This window comes from the organism of the source record quoted next, unplaced genomic scaffold (assembly GCF_019419815.1).
Source record: "Pyrus x bretschneideri cultivar Hongxiangsu unplaced genomic scaffold, Pyrus_bretschneideri_v1 Contig59, whole genome shotgun sequence".
Lineage (NCBI taxonomy): Eukaryota > Viridiplantae > Streptophyta > Magnoliopsida > Rosales > Rosaceae > Pyrus > Pyrus x bretschneideri.
In genome coordinates this window covers 310,206-334,567 of record NW_025999797.1, presented here as the reverse complement: position 1 = coordinate 334,567, position 24,362 = coordinate 310,206, and the positions used below count along the sequence as shown (strand labels likewise).

At 36.1% G+C, this 24,362-nt stretch overlaps 1 protein-coding gene across 1 annotated transcript; it reads right to left on the bottom strand.

The window, feature by feature from the left end:
- Positions 1-497: 497 nt before the first annotated feature.
- LOC103938909 (probable disease resistance protein At5g66900) lies at positions 498-4,108 on the bottom strand. The gene is given in 6 exon segments (XM_009348959.3): positions 498-1,514; positions 1,642-1,850; positions 1,932-2,293; positions 2,541-2,944; positions 3,311-3,655; positions 3,658-4,108. Coding segments are annotated over 6 exon segments (2,424 nt in total). The 5' UTR covers positions 3,932-4,108; the 3' UTR covers positions 498-684.
- Between the last annotated feature and the right edge of the window lie 20,254 nt (positions 4,109-24,362).

Genomic DNA, 24,362 nt, shown 5'->3' with positions numbered 1-24,362 from the left:
TAAGAAAGCCCAAATCACCCAGCAAAGAATGTCATGCAATCATGCAAATCCCTTCTCTCTCATGCAAACTGATAATCTTCTAGCTTCAACACCATGCTTCACTTAAGAAAGTCATTATCTTGATCAATCGTGTCATCTTTGAGTCGTTGATGTTACCGGGGTATTTCCTAAGACAAGCTAACTCTTTCGAGATATTCTAGGACTTGGTACGAATCCGCACTAAGGGAGACAATAAGACGTTCTCAAAGCCCAAGCTCATCTCGACCTAAAAAGTCCCCCAACATTTATCAACATTAAAATTTTTGTGCATATGCTTTGAAAACATAAGGAAATTATGTGCTTCCCTACTGATCATATGAGATCTGTCATGTTCAATGCACATACGAATTAAAGTTTTTGAACTCTTATTTTCTTTCCAAGCACTTCTCCCTGCAATACATTGCACCAACACCTATTGATTGGATAAATAAAAGGAAAATCAATAAAGATTTGAACAATGAAAAGTGCAAACATGTTATATACAATAATACCAATGGTGGATAATTATAGTAATCCTACAGTGTGGCCATGTATTTACAAACACATACAACATAAAATAGTAGTAAATTACAAAAGAAAAATAACATTACACACAATCACACTGCATACATTGTACCAACACTCATTGATGGAAGGACCATGGCCTTAGGGTGGAAGCTTGTTGAGCCAATTTAGGTTGATATCTTCTTTGATCACCTTTATGTGTATGTTTATGAGAAATGGTAAGAAGGGTTCCCATAAAGTTTTCGTCTCCTCGTCGCATATCACTTCGTTCAACTGCTGAAGGTCCATAACAGAAGCAGGCAGCTCTTTCAGTCTTGAACACTGGCTCACGTTGATCTTTTCCATGCTGCACATTGCACCAATGGCCTCGGGCAACTCCTCTACGCTAAAGCAATCAGCTATGTCAAGAAAGTTCAAAACTTTAAGGTTCCTAATCGAGCGTGGCAACTCTAACAATTCTGTACAAGACCTAAGCCTCAACACTTCTAGATTGACTAGCTTTCCGATGTCTGCAGGCAAGGCAGATAGCTTATGACAATTAGTGATGCTAAGCTTCTTAAGGTGAACAAGGTCACAAAGGTTGGCAGGAAGTTGCACCAGATCATGGCAATAATCTATGTTCAATTCCACTAGATTTGGCAGTGCATCTAAAATTTGGACCAAACCTTGGCCGATATCACACATGAAAAAAGATATCTTTTGCAAACTTTTCAACTGTTTGAGGACCTTGCTTATGGAAGGAATTGAAATACGTTCTAATCTAATTCTCTTAAGATTTGGTAGCGAACCAAGTAGTTCAAAATTATCCAGTTCAGCAGGTAACGAACCGTAATTATTGAGTATTAGAACTTTTAGTTTATCCATTTTCTCCACAAACTCAGGTAAGGCATAGTTCTTTGTTTGAAAATTCAGAACTAGAACCTCTGCTTCGGGTACTTGCATGTTTGGCCATTTTGCCGAGAAATCTCCATCTGCAAACAATAAGCTTTAAGATATTAGCCTAAATGCGTGGAAGTCCTATTGAAGTCTTCGTATGAATGAGCATGTGTGTCCCGAGCGCACATGTATAAGTATTTACTAAAGAGAGATTGATTGAACCTGTTGAGATAGATAATAGTCGAGCCTTGATCGCTTGATACTTTTGTTCTGTCCACCACTTAGGAAGTTTGTCCCCACATATGTTTATAAATAGTCGTTTCCTATGTTCTATTGGGTCTTGACTCGCCTCATGGATCGCCAACTCTCTAAGCATGTCGTGCTGGGTGATAAAGTGTTCAGTGTAATAGCCATCTGCCTCCCTCTCATGCCTGGATGATCAATACTAATTTCTTTAATGATTTGTTCGGAATACATTGAAATAGAAAATTATGAGCATGCAGCCTGCATACCTTGTGACAACAAGATTAGCTAAACTTCGGACGGTGAGCTCGTGAAGGTTGGCAATGGTCAGAATTTCCTCATCTAGACCATATAACTCTGCCCACATATCAATGAGGGCGGCAGCAGCAATTCTTTGGTCCTCCGGAAAAGAACCTAGATCGAGAAAACATTCCTTGATGATAGCCTTTTCTTTATCCAAGGCATCTAAGCTGCTTTGGAGGCAAGCAAGTAAATCCTTGTCAGAATCAAGAATAGATGAACCTTTGCACCATTCCACTACTCTTTTCTGCCAGATTTCTACAGGCTGGCCGCGAAGCGATCTCCCAACCAATGCAATGGCAAGTGGGCAGCCCTTACAGCGCTTGATAATCTGCAATTTGATTATCCAAAATGAATTCAATTACTATTATTTAATTAAATTGTTGAAAATCATCTAAATGGTTTCATAAAGATGATAAAATTGTGAACTGTCTACTCTTTCATTCTTCTTACTTCATTCTTCACAGATCATTGACGTGTGTGGATGCTCAGAAGTTATTTCTTTACCCTCTTCTGAGGCATAAACGAGCATATATGTGTGTGTGTGTGTGTGTGTGTGTTGTGTATTAAGAAATCACCTTTCTTGAAAGATCTTCGTAAGTATAAGAGCTCATATCCTCCAAGGATGCCGAATAGTGAAAAAGAGCCATTGCATCTTCATCATTCAATCTTGCCAAATGATAAGGAGAGCCGAATCTTGGAAACGCAAATCTTGATGTGACCAAAATCTTGTAATTTGAAAACTTGAATTGATCAAACTTCTCAAGAAGGGACTCTGATCCTGACCAAACATCATCCAGGACAAACAGTAGAGGATTTTGTCTTGATTCCTTCAGAAATTGTTGCAACCAGTTAGCTGCCATGACTTCGTTTTCGAAAGCAGGCAGCTCGGACCCCTTCCGTTGATATAGTTGGTGTACAATAAGGTCCAAGTTGGGCTTTTTCGAGACATTGACAAAGAAGATGTTGTTCTTGAATGTATCTATCCAAACAGAATGTAAGAAAGGTGTTAATAAAAGGTTGACTAGATATGTCTGCAATTCTGAGATCAAGTAAGTAATCAAGCAGGAGCTCATTACAAGACTTGTTTAACTCTAAGAGGAAGGCATCAGCTTAACTTACCACTAGTAGTCAAGTTCATATCACTACTACTTGGTATTTGTTGGTCTTTCTAATCTTTTCTTATATTCCTTTCGTGCGCTTTAGTTTCATGTTTGGAGGGAGTAGCAGACATTTTATAGGACCTAGCACGTAGTTCTACTTGCATAATCCTCTAAATGGTGTATTACATTTTAACGACGATGTAAAACTTCAAAGAAAAAAAAAGGTGAAATCATAAATAGCATACCTTTGACTTCTTGATCTTGACAAAACATTTTAGCTAAGGTGGTTTTCCCGCATCCTCCAGCAGCAGTCAGCACAAGCATAGACACCTTTTCATCCTTAAGGAGCTTCATCTTCAACTCCTTCAACGGCAAATCCAACCCGACTGTAACCGATGGCGGTTCAGGCACGGCAGACGAACATTTAACCACTGTGGGCTGAATATTTTTTATCTTCAAACTCTCTTCTATTCGAGAGAGCTGTGTCTCGATATTCCTCAAAGAAACCAACGTCTCCCTCGCATCCCTCACACCCTGCAGTTTAAGCACATCAAACACTCTTCGGAGAGATTCGTTCAGTTGATTAAGCTCTTGGTGTATGTGTGTTTTCTCCAGACGCCAACTTTGCTGCACTTTTGAACAAGCTTTGCTCCTTCCTCCATCTGTATTGCATAATTTTGCAGTCCCTCCTTGGAGTTATACTTTTCGATGTCTTTGATGAGTGGTTGTAGAGAGTCCAGTGTGGATTTGATGTCTCCGAGGAGGTGTTGGAACATTGTATTCTCCTCCTGCACTGATTTTACAGCATCAAACAGCATTTGAAATGACGTTCTCAGAGCACCCATTCCGACTGAAGCTGCATACATAATTTACGGAAACAAGGAGGCTCAAAACTTAATTCAATTACGTACGTAATCAGTTCTTGGGTGATGAAAGAAGAACAGAAATTCCAATGGTTTACCGAGAGAATGTAAAACAATCTAGTTTGATGAGAAACTGAGTATGTTACGTGCGTTGTTTGTTTTCAACTCTTGAGTTTCAGCACACATATATAGGCTTAGCGAACACGGAGTTACTTGCCACACGCTTTGGTATTACGGGCATTCAAATAATTTTTTTAAAATATCAACCCACCGCACGTTCGAAGTAGTTTACTTTTTAAAAAAAGGGTTGCGTTATGTTGTGTAATTGAAAATCGATTAATATATTTTTGCATATAGGTGTATTTCGTTCGTCAAAACTTATGTTAGTATACTGATGTGCAATAGGTGGGTTGCACATGAATTAAAAAAAAAAAAATCAATTAATTTTAAATTCTAAAAAACTAAAAATAATAACAAATAAATAAAAAGAAAATTAACAATGGTAAAATAGAAAAATATAAAAGGCTTCGTAAAACGCTGAGAGCACCCAACCCAACCACCAACTCACCAAGATGCCACCTTCTCCACTGCTTTCTTAAAGGGTTACGACCCAGAAACGATCAACTTTTATCCGAGCACCTCAGGTAAGCTTTTTCTAGAATTTTTTAAATAATCAACACTTTATTATACAAAACAAAATGAAATGAAATTGTTCACACATTGTGTGTCAGCATGTTCTAGTTAAAATAAATTTCAGTCCAGTTCGTTGTTTGTTGTTTCACAATAGAAGATCGACAGGATATTGTAGATTATTGATTCTCAATAGAGTGCGTTATCTCACATATCTTTATACATGTCGTACAATTTTTATCTTACGAGTCCTATTATTCTAATTTTATTTCTACGGTTCAATCTCTTTCAATCCGTCAAACAAGCCAATATAGAGATGACTACAAATAACATAATGTTGGATGATAATTTAATAATTTTTCTTCAGAGTTTATCTTCTTCAATGTTTATCTTCTGCATTTTCACTTACGTAAAAGTATTGACCAACAAATAGTTTAATAGAAAAATTTCTAATAATTTTACCTTAAATCTAAGTCATGTTGAAATTAACTAAACAAATAACAGGCCCCAGATTAGTCAAACAAATACCGGCCCATATTAAAATTTTCTAATTCCTGCCGCCGCCGCAGCCGCGACCTCCAAACCACGGGACAATCCTAAGCACCCGGCCTCTCCCTGTCATCCCATCTCCCCATAGCCATTCCAATATATTTTCATTAAAAACCCAGGGCGTTATTGTCATTTTAAAATTTTCATTAAAACTCTACTGTTCACGAGACAAAAGCCGGTTTTGAGAAGCGTCTCGTACCTGCTTCTGCTTTTGCTTGATTTCTGCTGTAAGAGACCGGTGATTTTGGAAAAAAAACAGCCTTTCCAATATATTTTCTTCGAAGATGCTCTAATAAGTTGTTTTTCAAATAATTTTGGCAATCCCAAACTTTTAATTAATTAGAGTATCTCTAATAAAAGTATAACTCATACTTACACTTTTCGGAGTGCTCTTATTAAAGATGTACCAGAAAAACATTATAAATGAATTACTCTAGAATTACGAAACTGTTACAAATGCATTACAAAGACGTTGAAATTACAATAAATTTGCCTTTATCATTTGTTAGTACAACTCGAAAGTATGAACTTTTTGAATGCTAATACATACGAAACTACAATTAGCGACTCACTTTTCTCCTACCAAAATCTTAAATCTACAAAATTTAAAGCCTCCGAGCTTTCTCCTCATGGTTTGTTGTAGATTTATTTTTTGTTTTAGTATTTCCGTAGAGACTTCTTGGTGTAGTGAGTTGTGAGTCTTTCCTAGTGAGTATTTTAGTTTTGTATTGGTGTGTTATTGGCTCCTCCTAGGTCTACTCTATTGTTCTTGTTAGCTTCATTGATGGTGTTGAGAACAAAATCCATATGGGTAGACACTAGTTTCCTTGCCAGTTCCTCTTCGAATCGGCACTTCTCATTTTCAAATAGTGTCTTTATGTTCGTTATATTGCAATTTTTGGTGTATAGTTCGCGAAGTGTTCGTCCATTTCATCATGAATGAAGATTCTTTGGCTTTGGAGATCTCAATCTTTTGAGTTTGAGTGGATGATTGCAAGACTTGAATACGTTTCTTTACTTATTTTAATATTTATATCTTCTTTTTTAGCTTATAGCTTTTAAATTAAATAAAACTCCAGAATTTAAAATTTTCACTAATTATCAAACATATTTTAATATTTAGTATGCATATTTTTAGAGTTATCGTGTCATTTGGTAGGGAAAATTTTCATTATGATAAAAAATAGGGGCATTTAGATCCGAGTCCAAAAAATTGAGCCACTTTCCAATTGAGTCCAATTCCATGTGCCTTATCAGTTTAGGTTCAACTGATTTTTTTTATGTCTATTTTGCCCTTTTATAATCTAAATTAAAATATATTTAAATTTCTTGATTTATTCAAATTTTGAATCATTAAAGCCTTTAATCTATTCAATATCCAAGGAAAAAAAATTAAAATTAAAATTCATGGCATGTTTATCAACAACAAAATCTACTGTGATATACATTCTTGATAAAAGTAGATTACAAAAAGAAAAAAATCCTATGATATAGGTACATAAATACAAAATATGTCATGAAGATATATTTAAATAATATCTAATTATGGTGTAGGTAGATAATGCAACTAATCTGTGTTGCAGGTATGCAATGCAATCAATTTGCGATGCAGGTAGTTAATTTACAAACAAAAAAACATATGATACATATGCAATTAATCTCTAATATGGGTAGAGTATTATAAAAAAATCTTGTGGTACAGGTAGATAAACACAATTAATCTTAAAATATCAACAGAATATATAATATATATATATATAGGTAGATAAATACAATTATTCATGATACATGTACCTTATAATATAAAAAAATAAAAAAGGACAAGTGATATAGGTAGATAAAACAAAAAAAGAGGGGAAGAAAAATGATATTGAGGGAGGAAACACTAGAGAAAATGCTAATTCAATAGAACTTCAAAAAAAATATATATATATATATATATATATATAAAAGAAAAAAAAGCAAAATAAATAAATAAAATAAAAGATGAAGAATCCAAAACACTAATGCAATATATATATATATTTTTTTAACCAATCAAATGTATATTCATCATTCTTATGGAAGAGGAGGAGAAGAGGAATATTATGGAAGAAGATTACTCAGCAAAATAACACAGGAAGAGAAAGATATTATGAGGGAGAAACAAGAAAAGAGAATTGAAACAAGAAAAGAGAAATTAACGGTTGGGGAAATGAGAAGAAAAAAAGACATTTCAATCCCTAATCCTATAATTAAGGATAAGATTAACCTAAATCATAAATTAAAAAACAATAATTACTTAATTAGTCAATTTGAGGGTAAATTTGGCAAGAAAATACAAATAAACTTAAGTGGATAATAAATCACTGGACCTAACCCAAAATTTAAAACAAAATTGGACTATAACTAATAATGGCTCATAAAATTGGACTCATATTAAGTTTCCCCTAAAAAATATGGGTGGCACATTACGTGTTTTTATATAAGTGATGAAAAATCATTAACGTTTTAACAGCCCACCTTTTATTTAGACTTTTGTAATTAAAGCCGCCCCCCACCCCCCAAACGGTATATTCATGGAAAACGTCCTGCAATCTCAACGAGCCAACGCGCGCGGCGGAGTCAAGTAATTGAAGGCGTCTTGAAAGGTGTTCTGACGAGGACAATAATAATGGAGGAATAACGAAAGCGTATTGAAGGTAATTGCCAGTGGGCGACCTCAACAAACCTTTGGCCTTTTTCCTTATTTGATGATTCATTTCCCGGGTTCGACGAAATGGTAAAGAGAAAAGAGAAAAAGTTGAACTACCATGCAACTACCTTACCTATTTCACTAACTTTCAATGAATTATTATGGACGCGTTGTTCTAGTTTGGAAATGATTTAAATTTCTGTTCTAGCTAATATGATTATAACAGCATTATTGTGAGTGAATTTATAGGCATGATGTAATTATTAAATGGGTCATTTTGGTTCCAATTTCTAATCAACCTAGTGTTTAGAATGAAATCTTATTTTTTATTGAATGGTTTGATCAAGGTCCTTAACATCATTTAAGGGATTTAACTCATGCATTTATACATTCAATATCCCACAAATTATGAAATTTAAACAAATCCAAATAATATTGTTACAAATATAACAATTACTTAAAAATGAATAATAGAGTAATTTGTTCTTCACATAGTTCTAGCAAAAAAAATATTTACCCACATAATTATTAATATAGTTCAAGAAATAACTATTGATATATTTTAAAACATAAAATAAACACGTAATTACCATGGGTACATCCATAAAAAAAATATTGGCACAAATTAAATTAAAAATATGGGTACATATTAAAATTCAAAACTATGGGTACATATTAAAATTCAAAATTATGGATACAAATTAAAACTAAAAATTTTTTTGGTATAAATTAAAAAAAGAATACAAATTGTAAATAGAAATATATGAAAAAATATACTAAAAAGATTATATTTAAAAATGATTAATAATTTACGTTTTTAAATTGACAGATAATAACTTGTAAATAATTTAGTATTCAAATAATGACATGAAGAAAAGTCAATGACTTTGATTAAAAATGAAAAAGGAATAATGTTTCAATTAAAGAGAAGGCGAAATAAGGGATAAAAACCTAATTTATCCTTATTAAATATTATGAAGATGCTACTTTTGCTTTGCTTTGCTTTTTGTTTTGTAGAGACAAAAAAAAAAAAAAAAAAAAAAAAAAAAAAAAAACTTATTTATCAACATTAAAGTTTGTGTGCATATGCTATTAAAACACAAGGAAATTGTATTCCGGCCTACTCGCATGAGCTTCGTCATTTCTAGTAAACTTAAGAATGGGTCTCATTTACGTATATCAGAAGTTCATGGAAGAATTTACCCATTTAGCATGTATCACAAATTCACGAAAATTGACAGAACTAAGAATTTCATGTGGGAGACTAAGACTATTGTATAATCTCATTATGTTCTGATGGAATATGCAAAATAGTTTCAATCTTGACAAAAATAAGAATTAAAGAAAAGAGTTAATCTCAGTTTGCTAACATGATGTTTTTTGGTTTTCAATATTTGGCAGATGAAATTTTTTATGTCAGTCATAATTTTAGTACACTTTCATACATTTGTTAAGGTTGCTATTAAATCAGTCATTAACTGATAACGTAGTGCACACGTGGACAATAATTGGACATCACGTGTCAATATGAGCCCATACGGATATTAAAAAAAAAAAAAAAAAAAAAAATCTCCTTTCCCCCTTCGATGTCCATCATTGCCATTTCCATTTGATCTCCACCATTAGGAGCTCCTTGAGCTCAGCAAGGATTTGCGTCAACACCACACTCTAACTCACCTTTGATGGCCTCTTCTTTCTAAAATCAGCCGTTGAACAACTCGCCGACACCTCCACCTTCTCTGATTGGCTCGACATCGACCCCATCCCATGCCGTTGAAGCGACATATCTTGCACGAACATCTCCGGCTTCCCTGACCCCCGCGCAGGGCCGGTCCTGAGAATTCGGGGGCTCTTAGGCGAGTTTTCAAAATGGGGCCCTAATATTCTCTAATTTCCGGTTCTTTGTAAATTGATATGTATAAAAAAGAATTCGCTAAATACATAAATATTCTATTTCCACATCCAATATCATTAACAATTAATATAAAAAGAAGATAAATATACAAACATTATGTTTGTACCATACTTGACCAATCCCGAAACTACTAAGCACCGGTCAACAACATACCGTCAAGGATCCACAAGACTTTTCCTCCAACCAGGAAGCCAATCACAACACGACACATGTCGGTATTAGAGGCCAATCATAGCGCGACACGTGTCGATATCAGAGGCCAATCACAACACGACACGTGTCAATGTCAAAACAAAACTAGAAACTCTCTTCTATAAAAGGGGATCATTCTCCCACAATAATCCCTAATGTCATTTGTACTAAACTATTCACTAGAACTCACAAAAAGAGAGCTTGAACCTTTGTATTTGTATAAACCCTTCACAACTAATGAGAACTCCTCTACTCCGTGGACGTAGCCAATCTGGGTGAACCACGTACATCTTGTGTTATTTGCTTCCCTGTCTCTATTCATTTACATACTTATTCACACTAATGACCAGAGCAACTTAGCGAAGGTCACAAACTTGACATTTTCTGTTGTACCAAAGTCCTCGCCGATTTTGTGCATCAACACATTACTTAGCTCATGTTTTTAGACTCAAATGTACTAAATGTTTGTAGTCAAGAGTCTAAGATTGAGAGTGAAAAACAATAAAACTTGATGATCAAGGGAGTGAAGAACAATAAAACTTGATTGATGAGTATAATAAATTCAACAGCATCAATTGTTTCTCTTGTGCTTTTTTCTTAAAATCAACATCACACTAATGAATCGAATACTAAAACAATCCATTGAATAAAAAATTATTGAAAAGAAAAATATGAATTCAAAGTTTTTTATTACCTTAAAGTACAATCTTCAAGACCATGTGATAGTTAGTTTAAAAACTCAATAGAAATGGGGAGATTGGGGTTGAAAGAAAAAAAGATTGTAAAGGTACTTGAGTTTTATAACTTTTTATGCATTTGGACAGATGGATTGAGAGTTGGACATATGGATTGGTAGTAAATTTGAAAAACAAGAAAAATTTAGTGACTAAAAAAGGCATCTCTGTGTTTTGAACTCAACACTCCAAAGAAAAAGAAAGCCAAACATTTCCACTGCACCAACAAATGAATTATTATATCTCTTACCTTTTTTTGTATTTATATGTTATTTACAGGATATAAAAAAATTTTGGGAACCCTTTCGAAGTGGGGGCCCTAAGCCCTGCCCTCGCGTCGTCGAAATCTCCCTATGCAGCCTGTGATCTGCAACCCCCGTGCCACCAGAAATATTACTTGTAGATCTATGACAGATTCGACGGCGAAATGTCGATGGACCTCGTAACCCTCGTCCCTGGTACTAGCAGTCCGTCTTCTTCTTGCTGCCATCGACGATGATGGTGGGTGAAGATTGAATCAACCAATGGCAAATGGATCGAAGGGAATGGAAATGCGGGGAGGGAATTGAGGGTGGATGTGTGGGGAGAGTAGTTGCAGATGGGTGGGTGCAGAGGAGAGAATGGAGAGAAGGGTCGAGGTGGGTAGGAGACAACCTAGAAAAAAAATTAAAACTACTTTTTATTTTATTTTAAAATTTTTTTAATATTGACATGGGCTCATATTGACATATGGTGCCTAGTCATTGTTCACGTGAGTGTCACGTCACCAGTTAACAACTGATTTAATATCAACCTTAATGGATGTATAAAAGTGTCCCAAAATTATGACTTCATGTACCACCCTAGGACGAAAAAAACTTCATGTATTAAATGTTGAAAACCAAGACACATCAAGGTAGTAAACTGAGATTAGCCCTAAAGAAAAAGAGTTATAATTAGATGAGGGCTATGTATGGAAAAGGAATTAAAAGAATTTTAAACACATTAATTGCCTAGTTTGAAGTGATATTGGAATCTAAAGGAAATGTCAAATTATAAGAGTCAAATTACAAGTGATGGCTAATTTGGCAATTTGAAGCCTTATGTCAAACTTTGTACTTATCCAACCGAATTGTCAAATGTTATTTTATTATTTAAATAAAGCTTTAAATGATTGTTATTATTGAAAACAATGTTGAAACAAAATTTTTTATTAGTTGAAATGTTAGTGGAATAAGATATCCACCATTAAAATGAATTAAAAATAAATTTGACGCTAAATCACAAAGGCTTTAAATTCAGTGGCAAAAGATGATTGGGAAAGGCAAATTAGAGTAGGTAAGATGAGAAGGTAACTAACATTCCTCTAATTTGATTTCCTTAAAAAAGTACAATTTTCTTTATGAGTTTTAAATTTAAATTGTATAATGACTTTATTGTTTATGCAAACAAATATGTAGTTTCTAAAAAAACTGTTATTAGCGCTAAAAGAAGTCACTTTGCCCTCTTTTGACCTTGTAAGATGATTTTTTTTTTTCCAATTTAAATATTGTTGCGAGTGAATTTATAGCTCTAATGTAAGTTAGAGAATTTATTGTGAAGATGCTACTGTATGGTTTCCTTTAATCTTTTAAAATACAATACTACAAGATGAGAAAATATGATTATATGCATATAAAATTTTCAATTCCATTAGACTTTCTGTGCACATGCCATGAAAACATAAGGAAATTATATGCTTCTCTATTCACATGAGATGTCATGTTCAATACACTTATGAATTGATCTCATTCACGTGTATCATATGTTCTTTAATAAATTGTTCTCGTTTGCATGAATTATAAGTTAACAAAAAATGATAGAGGTGGGAATTTCTTGAGAAGGGACCATGGCGTAAGTTCCTTATATTTTCATAGGATATGCACAAATTGGGTGGTAGGGGGAAGTGTATTTGTTTCAACTATTATAATTACGCCTAAATTTACCACACAATGTTGTTTATTTTATTTTGAGTGAATTCATAGGCTTAATGCAAGCAATGGTGGAGTCAGGAATTATTTGGTGGGTGGGCTAAACTAAAATTACTATTAGGAGATCAAATGGTTAAATTTTTTTTGTTACTTACATAAAGTTACACAATAAAAAGCCTAAAAGTAATAATTTAAAGTAAGAAATTTAACTATAAATAAAGCAAGTTTCAACTAGATTTAACAAAAAAAACATTTGAAGTTGCAACTTACAGTAGAAAGAAACATACATCATCAGTCTTGTCATGATAACTTAACAAACAAAAGAAAAAGTATATATTCAAGTTGTGCCCTTTGATCCTTAATGGAATTGAAATCCTTTGTTATTTCTTCTTAATCAATCTTTTCAGCAAGCTTTTTTTCAATGTACACAACCATTGAATTTGCTAGAAATTCACTCTCCATCTTGTTTTAATAAGATTCATTGCTGAAAAAGCTTGTTCAGTAGTTGCTGTAGAAACGGGAAGAGTCAATACAAGTCGAATTAACCTATCAATCAAATAATACCTTTGGACCTCTTTGTTTCAACTAATCCCCGACATAATTCCGAAGTAGTAGACATTTTTTGAAACACAAGATGATGTGGTACGTCTGATTCATAGATTTTCAACTCACATCTAAACGTATGTAGCTCTTTATTAGTGAAATCCAGAGGATAAAATTTCTCTGCAAGCTTGCAAATATGATCAATGTTGAACGCCTTAAAAGTTTCTCCTGGTTCTGAACCTGAACTGAGAATAAGAAGTTCCATTGCCTCCTCACTGAACCTGCTATTTAGCTCTGCCAGCTGAAAATCTATTACATTATTGAAGATATCAATGTGATAATGATGCTCAAATGTAATATGATCTGTTTGCTGACAAGAACGACCAGTTCCTACTTTGTATTGAGCATTCATATCAGGCATATTAACGTCATGTTTCTTGCAAAATAAACTCACATTTTCAATAAAGGTAGCCCAACCATCCAATCGCAACTTCTAAAGGACATCTTTTGTTGTAGTGACTAGGTTCATAGCATTCAGAATGTCTTGTGACTTTATTTTGCAGTTCGCGACAAAGGATGTTAGTGATTCCCATGATCTCCTACAATAGATGCAAGATGAAAGTAAATTCAAAATATCTGATTGCATTATAAGCACCAGTAGCTTCCCCACGCAAAGAGTGTGTAGCAGATTTATCATTCTTTATGTTCTCAAGTACTGTACAAGATGCATCGCGTATCAAGTCACACACTGAATCATAATGAGAACCCTAACGAGTAGCTCCAGGTCGATGTATAGTACCGATTTGATTAGCTCCTCTTCCCGTCTCAAGTTCACCAGCACCCACCAACTCTTCAATGTTCACTATGTGTGCAACCTGCAACTAGGTATGACGCTTTGGAGAAGTAGTAATAACATTTACAATTGAACCTAATGCTGAAAAGAATAACCAAATAACAACTACTTCTTTTGATGCTGCAACTAATGCTAATTGCAGTTAATGAGCAAAACAATGCACATAATAAGCAAATGAACATTCTTTAATAAATAAAGATTGTAGCCCATTCCACTGACCTCGCATATTACTCACACCATCATAGCCTTGACCTCGTAACTTGTTTATAGGCAACTCATGGAAAGCAAGGACTTTTTTTATCTCCTTGTGAAGTGTTGGTGCAGTAGTGTCTTCAACCCACACAATATCTAAAAACCGTTCTTGTAGAAAACCATCATTATCAACAAATCTTAAAATAATGGCCATTTGCTCTCTATGAGCAGTGTCATGTGCTTTATCAACAAGAATACAAAAAACACCATCCCCAACTTCTTCACGAATTTTTCTTCGTACTATGTTGGTGAGAATGTTCAAAACCTTCTTTTGGATCATGGGAGAGGAATATTTGGCATTGTTTGGTGCATTTTCTAAAACAACTGCAGCCACCTTATCATTAAACTTGGCTGTATGCTTTACCAATTCAATAAAATTCCCACGATTTTTTGAACCCACTAATTCATCATGTCCTTTAAAAGGACATGCTTGGAATGTAAGCCATCGAACACACTCAATTGTAGCCTTGAGTCGCAACCGTTTCTTCAAAATTTGTTCTTTTGATTGTCGATTAATAACCTTGTCAACATGCTGAGATGGATTCATCAATTCCTTTACACGTGAAACACAAGTATTATGTAATGAAGATGGACCTCTAATATGAGAAAGAAATATACAATTCTTTCCGTCATTAACTCTTTTCCAATTGTTAAACCCATCAACAGTTAGTGCCGAACGACTTGCTGGACTAGTCCCAAAAAGAAAGCATGGGAAACAATATACTCTATCTGTTGTCGGAGAATATTCTAATCATAGAAATTGTGAAAACCAAGAATACTAAAATCGACGATATTGTGATCCAAACCGAGACCTAGGATACTCAAGAAGTTTCGGTCAGTAAGGCCCAACTTTGATATAAGCACGTCGAACTTCATCTTGTTGATTAATAGGATACTTATGTATTTGAATCCGTTTCCCCGGGTCTCGTTCCATTTCCAAAGAAGCATCATCAAAAACTTTTTCTTGAGGTTCAATTGTATTAGATGTCTGGTGAGAATCATGAGGCTGCTCAATTGATATTGGTGCATTATCATTAGATGCAGAAGGTATATCAGTCTCTAATTTATCACCATCATCTCTTTTTTTAAAGAATGAATCAATAGTTCTTAACCTCTTCATTGAACGTTAACCTAACACGTTGAACAACAAGAATACAAGTTTATATAATAAAGTATATTTCTAAGAAATCTATCAGACTATTAGAAAAAATATATTAAACTTGAAATTTAATTTTTAAAGTGCGATTGTACGAACTCTTAAAATTAAAGCAATAAACAAATAAAATCATCAAGATATAAGAATAAAGTGGTCAAAAACTTACCGACTGATAAGAAATATCAATAAACTTTCTCACTTGTAGGCTTGGTTTCTGTGAACTGCAGATGAGACAAGACGAAGGCTTTCTGAACTGAAAAGTGAAATAGGGTCACTGTTGTACCTCCAAAAGTGAAAAAATAATAATAATAAACTACTCCTAGGAAACCTAAAATAATAAAATAATAAATCTACTTTTTAAAACCGGATGACTACTCCTAGGAAACCTAAACTAATCACTATAGACTACTCCCTATAAACTAATCAAATAAAAAGACTTATTGGGACGTGTGTGTCAGTGCGTGTACAATTTGAAATATAATAATACTAAATTTTGATATTGATTAAAGCAAATCATTTATTTAATATTTATTAACTCTTACTTTTTCAAAACTTTTACGTGTTGGGTGGGCTATAACAATTAAAAATAATATAATAGTCTAAATTATCAGTATTTTTAACCTTAAACAACTAAAACTCTGCCTATGCTAGAGCCCACCCTAGCCTTGTTACTGCCTTCACCGTTGAATGCAAGTTTTTCTTTTGAGAAAATACTAAGATGTTGGTTTACATTTTTTTTTTTTTGGTTTTGTGGAATATGCACAAAACTTGAACTAGAAGATGAAAAAAAAAAAAAAAAAATTAGACTCCTATACATTAAAAATTTATTTTTCAACATTAAATTTTGTGTGCATATGCTATGAAAATACAAGGAAATTGTATTCTGGGTTACTTGTATGAGCTTCATTATTTCCAATAAACTTACGAATGAGTCTCATTTACGTGTATTAAAATTTCATTGAAGAATTCATTCCCTTTAGCGTGTATAACAAGTTCACGAAGAATGATAGACTTGCAAATTTCTTGTGAGGAGACCATAGTATAATTTCCTTCTGTTTTCGTAGAATATGCACAAAAATTTCAATGTTGATTAATAAACTTTTTATGTCTTGGTTCCTAAAAAAATATAATTTTCTTTATGAATTTTAAATTTAAATTGTACAATAACTTTATTGTTCATGCAATCAAATATATATAGTTTCTGAAAAATTTGAGCCACTTTGTCCTCCATTTAACCTTTGTTTATTTTATTAGGGAGTAGTGCATAATCATTTTTTAGTGCAAATTTTGTTGCAAGTAAATTTATAGGCCTAATGTAAGTTAGTTAGAGAATTTATTGTGAAGCTGCTACTTTCTAAGTTCTTTTGGTATACTAGAAGATGAGAAAATATACATATATACATATAATTTTAGATAAATCTCAATTTACTACCCTTAAGTTTTGTGGTTTTCAATATTTAGTACTTGAAGTTTTTTTCGTCCCAGAGTCATACCTAAAATGTTAATTTTGGGACAGTCTCATACATCTGTTAAGTTTTCCATTAGAACTTTTGTTAATTGATGATGTGGCGTCTACGTGAACAATTACTGGGCGCCACATGTTAATATGGGCCCACTTCAATATTAAAAATAATAATAATACAAAAACACAAAAAAAAAAAAAAAAAAACCCACCCATCTTCTACCTCCCCCCACCCGGTCCCTTCATTCTTTCCTCCACCCACCATTCTTCCCTTCTCTCCTTTGCAACCCGCACCACCCAGCCTCCCTCATCTCCTCTGCAACCCGCACCACACACCTCGTACCAATGGTACCACCCATCTCCTCTGCATTTATCATCATCTATCATCCAATGTCAAAGAAAGAATTCGGAGATTTCGATTAGTATAAAACCAAAAACCCTAATTTCAATGAAAAAAATTATGAAATGAGAGGAACATGGCTGTGGAACACAAAACAAGCGTGCAACCATAGGGGACCATTAAACGATGATGCCTCACACATATCTTTGGCAAGGGCAGCGAAATTTACACGATTGAAACGTCACGATGGTGGACCTCATGTCGGAGCTCCTCGACCCTTAGCCTTTGCAGATCATCAACCATCACGCCCAGGCTCCCGGACGAATCGTCATCGTCTCCCAGTTAGAACCGGAATCCCGGAACCCAAATCCAAAATTACAAATCGGGATTCGAACAACAATCACATAATCAAAAAGGGAAAAATGGGCAAACCAAAAAAAGAAATGAGGGAGTACCTACCTTGAGGTTGAAAAAGAGAGGAGGAAGAATGACGATGCCCTTCTTCTCGAGAATTTTGCCGATGTTGTTTCCGGCCGTCGCCGCCAGCATTAAGAAGATCGACTCCTACATCTCTCTCACCCTCTCTCTCTCTTTCTAAAACTTTCTCTCTCTAAAAACAGTAAAAATTGAATCATTGGTTTTGGTTTTGTGTGTGTTTGGGTTTAGATTTAAAAAGATGATTTGTTCGGGACATAATAGCAAAATAGTTCTAGCAAACGTGGAGTGAAGTGGGTGGTGCGGGTTGCAGAGGAGATGAGGGAGGGTGGGTGGTACGGGTTGCAGAGGAGAAAATGGAGGGAGGATGGGTAGGGGTTGTAGAGGAAAAAAGGAAGGGACGGGGTGGGAGAGATAGAAGATGGGTGGGTTTTTTTGTTTGTTTGTATTTGTTTAATTTTTTTAATATTAAAGTGGGCCCATATTGACACGTGGCTCCCAGTAATTGTCCATGTGGGTACGACGTCATCAGTTAATGGAAGTTTTAACGGAAAACTTAACAGATGTATGAAATTGTCTCAAAATTAACACTTTAGGTATGACTCTGGAACGAAAAAAACTTCATGTACTAAATGTTGAAAACCATGAAACTTGAAGGTAGTAAACTGAGATTTACCCTATAATTTTTTATTTATTGTTGGGGCCCAAAAATGTCACACACCAATTCAACCAACTCTTAAGGGCCAATTGTCATGCAAAGCCTACATTCAAGCCCAAACACATGCCAAGGTGCGGGATCGATGAGAAATATGTTTACAAACATGCCATGCCATAGTGATTAAGCCAGATATTCACACCATGCTCATGCTTATTCATCACACCATGCTTCCTTAGTCATTATTCATGTTAACTCTAAGTCACATATTGGGGATTTGTCAAGTGACTTGTGGTGTAGATGGTTATAGAAGGTCATCGAGCCTACATGGAATCGGGGTCATGGAAGACTTTGGGTTGCTTAGGGCCTAAAGATCTAAGCCTACCATATGCATTCCATGCAGGCATCATTGAGAGAGAATTAGTCTAGTTTACCCATTTCCCTAGCAAGCCAACTCCCTTGGTTAGAACTAAACTAGATTGTTGCATTAAATGCATGCTAAGCCAAGCAAGTTAAGCATCTAATGCTAACTTTCCCTTCCTAGCTTGCACAAATAGCCAACGCGTGAAAGTCATAAAGCGAGTTACCACAATCAGCGTCTGTGGAACGCTGCCCTGGGAAAGCCGTGTCTCGGGAAGAAGCAAATTGTAGGTCTCAACATTGTAGCTATCTTACACCAAAAAGGGAAAATATGAAGCCTATGGAGAAAAAAGGGGAATACCAAGCCACAAAGGGAGATTCCTTTGAAGCTTAGAGAAGAACCCTTCACTTACATAAGGAGATGGAGAAGCCATTAGAGGAAGGATCAGAGGGTGGAATACACTGAGAGATAAAAGAGAATGCAAGAGAGAGAACCACCCAGGAAATAAGCCTAGAGAGTTCCATTTAGCCTAGAAGCATACTTCAAGCCTCAAGCATTACTATTCATGCAACCTTAGTAATTCCCAAAGCCGTCCATCAAACGTCTCAACCATTAGAAGCCTTACTATCACCCTAGGAAAACCTAAATCACCCAGCAAAGAATGTCATGCAACCGTGCAAATCTTTTCTCTCTCATGTAACTGATAATCTTCTAGCTTCCACACCACGCTTCACTTAAGCAAGTTATTATCTTGATTAATCATGCCATTTTCAAGTCGTTGATATTATCAGGGTATTTTTTTTAAGACAAGCTAACTCTTTCGAGATATCCTAGGACTTGGTACAAATCCGCACCAAAGGAAACAAAAATATGTTCTTAAACCCCAAGTCCACCTCGACCTAAAAAGTCCTCTAACATAAATTAGTGACTCCACTGAGGATAGGTTGTAATCTTGATTCAATGACTCCAAGATCAAGAAAAAACACTACCAGGAGTGGCAATACCTCAAATGTAGGCCAGACTGCTTCCCGACTCAACAAGTCTCAACACGAAGGCCAACACCAGGAAAGCTAGGAAAACCTAGACAAATATGACATGTCGAACATCATTGCAACCATTCATGCCTTAGGTGAAGCTCAAAAAGAAATTGTTGCATCCGTGAAAAAGTTGAAAAACTCAATCCCGAAGCTAAGCGAGAAAGCTAGTAATAAGGATTGCACACCCAGAGAAAAAGCTTCCCAGGAGGAGTCAGCTGCTGCTGTTGACAAAGGTCTTGAGAAAACACCATCTTTTGTCACTCAGGAAGACGTCATAGCCATACTCGAAAATGAGCTACATAGGAGTTCAAAGGATTAAAAATATGTTCCTGAGCCATCATATCCAACCAGCGTTCTCCACATGCCATATCTTAAAGGATACGAGACTCCTAACCTTGTTCTATTTGATAGGAGGAAGGGCAGCCCTAAGGAACATATAAGCCCTTTCATTGACGCTTTGGGTCCTCATACCGGTGACTGCAACCTCTGTCTTAAGAAGTTCTCGAAAAGTCTAATTGATTGTGCATATACTTGGGACACCACCTTCCCACCAAACTTCATCCAGATTTGGGAAGAGCTGGCAAGCAAGTTCTGTAAAAAGAACTTCCTGCATAAGGAAAGGTTCATGACTACTAAACTCAACAATACACACCAAAAGCACGGGGAAGATCTGGTGACTTTTATCAAATGTTTTCGAGACCTCGCCCTTGATTGCTATAACGATAAATAAGCTATTGTAGAGATCTGCATTAGCAACATTGTCGCTAACTATAGGGTGTACTTGGAGAATATTGGTATCTGCTAGATCTCAAGGCTCTGGAAGCAGTGATGAAGACTAACTTGTCAGTCAAGCTTTCCATAAGGAGATCCTAGAAAACTGATAAAAAGGAAACTTATCATGCCCTAGTTGTGGATGACAGATTTGACTACAACCCACAGAAAATGAAAGAGAGAGAGAGTGATAGGGAAACCTACCCTCTACTAGAGTGCAACGACGAGGAATTCTAAGTCATCCTTGATACCATGCTCGCAGATAGGGCCATTAAGCTACCCTGCTCGTACAAAGCCCCTTCCAGAAAATATAGAAAAGATCTCAGGTACTGTCGCTACCATCAGTATGTGGGACATCCTTCCATTGTATGCCAAACTTTGCTGAAAATTCTCCATACAAAAATCTGCGTAGGGACGCTAGAGTTGCCATGCAAAAAGCAAACCATAGATACTGACCCTCTGCCAAAACATTGAGGGAAAGAGGTAGCAGTTGTCATTACATGCTCTGGAGATGACGATGACTACCACCCATGGATGAATAATCCTAAGCCACCAGAAGCTATTTGGGAATCTTCCAGGAACATGAAGAAAACTTACTAGTGCAAATACTCCAAGCCACAGAGCTATGACACACCATGGCCTTAAGCTGAAGGATGGGGATATGAAGATGCAAATCTCATGAATTTTTCTCCACACCTAAATAACGAGGTCTTCACCATTGATATGCCTAAAGGATACAACGAGAAAACCTCAGAAAAGCAATTGTTTAACCAGGAAATGATGGCTGTGACTTTGTATAGCCTTCCCTACATGGAAGCCAACGCAGCAGAGCATTACCTTTCCTAAGGGCAAAGACCCACTGCAGCACAGGTTTTCCAGAAGAATTCAAAGTTCAAATCCCTCTTCGACCATCTCAAATATGGCCTAGAAGTAAGGACTGCTGCTGCCAAAGCTTTCATACGTGTTTTTAAGGACTATGACATTCAATGCTATGCTGCCCAGCTGCAGAGGGCTTTCGTTGATAACAATAACGCCATCATCTTCACTAACAAAGACATGGAAATGGCTTTCCCTAACCACTGAAGGATACTGTACCTGGAAGGTAAATTAAGATGTTTTTATCATGTAAGCCTTGGTTAACACTGGTTCATTCATCAACATTCTGCCCTTGGCAATGCTCACTGCAGTAAACGTCCTAACGTCAAAGGTGGTAAGGTCTCAAATCTCTATCAATGAGTTTGGGAACAGTAGTGAGGAAATTATTGGATACATTGAGATCGACTTAAAGATTAGCCATATCAGGTCATTTACTAAGTTTTATGTGATAGATATCGACGTGGCTTACCACACTCTGCTTGGAAGGCCATAGATAAACAAGCACATACTCGTGGTCTCCGCCTACCACCAGTGCATCAAGGGAAGGAATTGTCTGAGGCTTATTCGCATCTTGGGAAACCAGATGTTGTTCAGCCTAGATGAAGTTCATTATTATGATGCCGAGTTCTATAATGATTTCTCAAGTGCCGAAAGTGGGGTATCACAAGCCTAAGGGGTACCACTGCCCCCTTGGGAAGAAGGTCGAGATCTCAGTGCCCAAAAATTCCTAGCCACTGTGGAAAATGGAAAATGCAGACTGCCAGAGACCAATATCCTTGCCTATATTCCACCTCAATGCTGCGAGGTTATGATTCTTGACGGTTGCGTTGTTTACAGTTTTAGGGGGCCTGACCACATTATGTGGGAAAACCCCGAGTATGGAGACACTGCATGCCAAGCAAGTGAAGTTCCTAAGGAAACTAAAGACATGTCTGCACTTGCTACCGAGGACGAATCCTTGTATAAGATCATGCTTGCATCAAAATTCATGCAAGATGGATCCATTATAGTGGCAGAAAAGCTTAGATAGGTAAACCTAAATGATGATCCCTCTGTGCAAATGAGGAATTTCCACCTGAAAATAGAGGCTAAAGTTAAAGTCGAGGTAGAAAAGCTCATTGCGTTCGGATATCAAGCCTATGAAACACCTTCTTTGTCTAGCCAACATCATCCCAGTAAAGAAGAAGAACATTGTCCATAACTGGATATGCATTGACTACTGGCATCCCAATGCAACATGCCCAAAAGACAAGTTTCCACTGCCCAACATGGACATCATGATCAATTCAACCTCAGGGCAAGGCCTGATGTCATTTATAGATGGCTTCAATTGATACAAACAAATCAAGATGTCTACTAAAGATGCTGAGAAAATGGCTTTCCACATGCCATTTGAAAAACCTTTACTAGGCTTCCTAGGCTTCCTAGTACATCAACAAGGCATCGATGTAGATCTAGACAAGGTGCGCACCATTGGAGCCCTTAAGCCATTGACAAATGCAAAGGAGGTGAAAAGCTTGATAGGGAAGTTGTCCTACATTCGGCGTTTCATACTAGTATTAGCAGTAGCGACATGAGACTTTGCCCCATTGCTCAAGAAAGGGAATAAATTTGCTTAGACTAAGGAATGCGATGAAGCCTATCGAGTCCAACAACTAGTCACCATCCTTCCTACAATGAAGACACCAGTCCAGGGTATTCCGTTCAAGCTCTACCTAGTCGCAATAAGTACTACTGCAGAAGCTCTCCTTGCCTAAGACAGTCTAGCTGGGGAAAAACCACCAATCTACTATGTCAACAAACAGCTTAGAGACGCTAAAACCCGCTATGAGAAGACAGAACGCCTTTACCTAGGTCTTGTCTACTCATCACAATAGTTGCGCCACTATTTCCTAGCCCACAAGCTGCACCTTATGGTAAAATCTGAACTGTAAGGTACTTGCTCACTAGACTTATACTAGCTAGACGTCGTTTGGCTCGTTTATTGCTCCAACTTTTCGAATTAGATATTATATGTGTGACGCCTAAGGTTATTAAAAGCCAAACTGTGATAGACATGCTAGCATTGTTTCCCGAAGAAGAAGAGGCCACCATTTCCAAGGAAGTCATTGCTGAGCTGCAAGAGTTCGTTGTCACCGCAACGATTGATGTACCCCAAATTTTAAAGAAATGAAAAAGCATTTTGTCAAAATCTTCGGTACATTCATTTCTTTATATTAACAAAAGTAACCAGAAGGATTTCTTCTAAAAAAGTTATATCAGTAATCATGCCAAGGCTATAATAAAAGCCCATGCCAAGCAAGCTGCTTTAAGGGGCGAATCATCCTAAGGCTATAATAAAAGCCCATTCCAAGCCTGTCAATACTAAGCAAGCTACTCGATGGTTCAATGCAATGCTCATACAACATGTCAAGTCAACACGCCATGCAAAACCATTGAGTCAAGCAAATAAAGTTTTTTCCAAAGAAATCATGCAAAATCAATGCCAAGCAAGCTGCTCAATGGTTCAATGCAATGTTCATACAACATGCCAAGCCAACACGTCATGCAAAACCATTGAGTCAAGCAAATAAAGCTTTTTTTGCAAAGCAATCATGCAAAATCAATGCCAAGCTTATCAGTGCAAAATCAATGCCAAGCTTATCAGTGCAAAATCAATGCCAGCAAGTTGCTCAATGGTTCAATGCAATGCTCATGCAACATGCCAAGCAAAGACGCCCTGCAAAACCATTGTGTCAAGCAAATAAAGCTTTTTCAAAGCTATACTCATGTAACATGCCAAGCCTATCAATGAAAAATTAATGCTAAGCAAGTCAAGCTTTCCTGACATGCTTTGCTTCCTTACGGAAACTATGAGATCTTTTTCATCTTTCCTTAGGGAACTCACTGGCAAAGTGCCAAGTGGCAGGATTAGCTATTTCCACAGGAAAGTAAGCATATGCTCAAGCCTTTCTCTCAAAGCCTAAACAGAATTTCATCCAGCAAATTCGCATGCACTCGAAGTAAGAGAAAGCCAATGTCATTGCAAGATTAAAGACATACAAGCATTA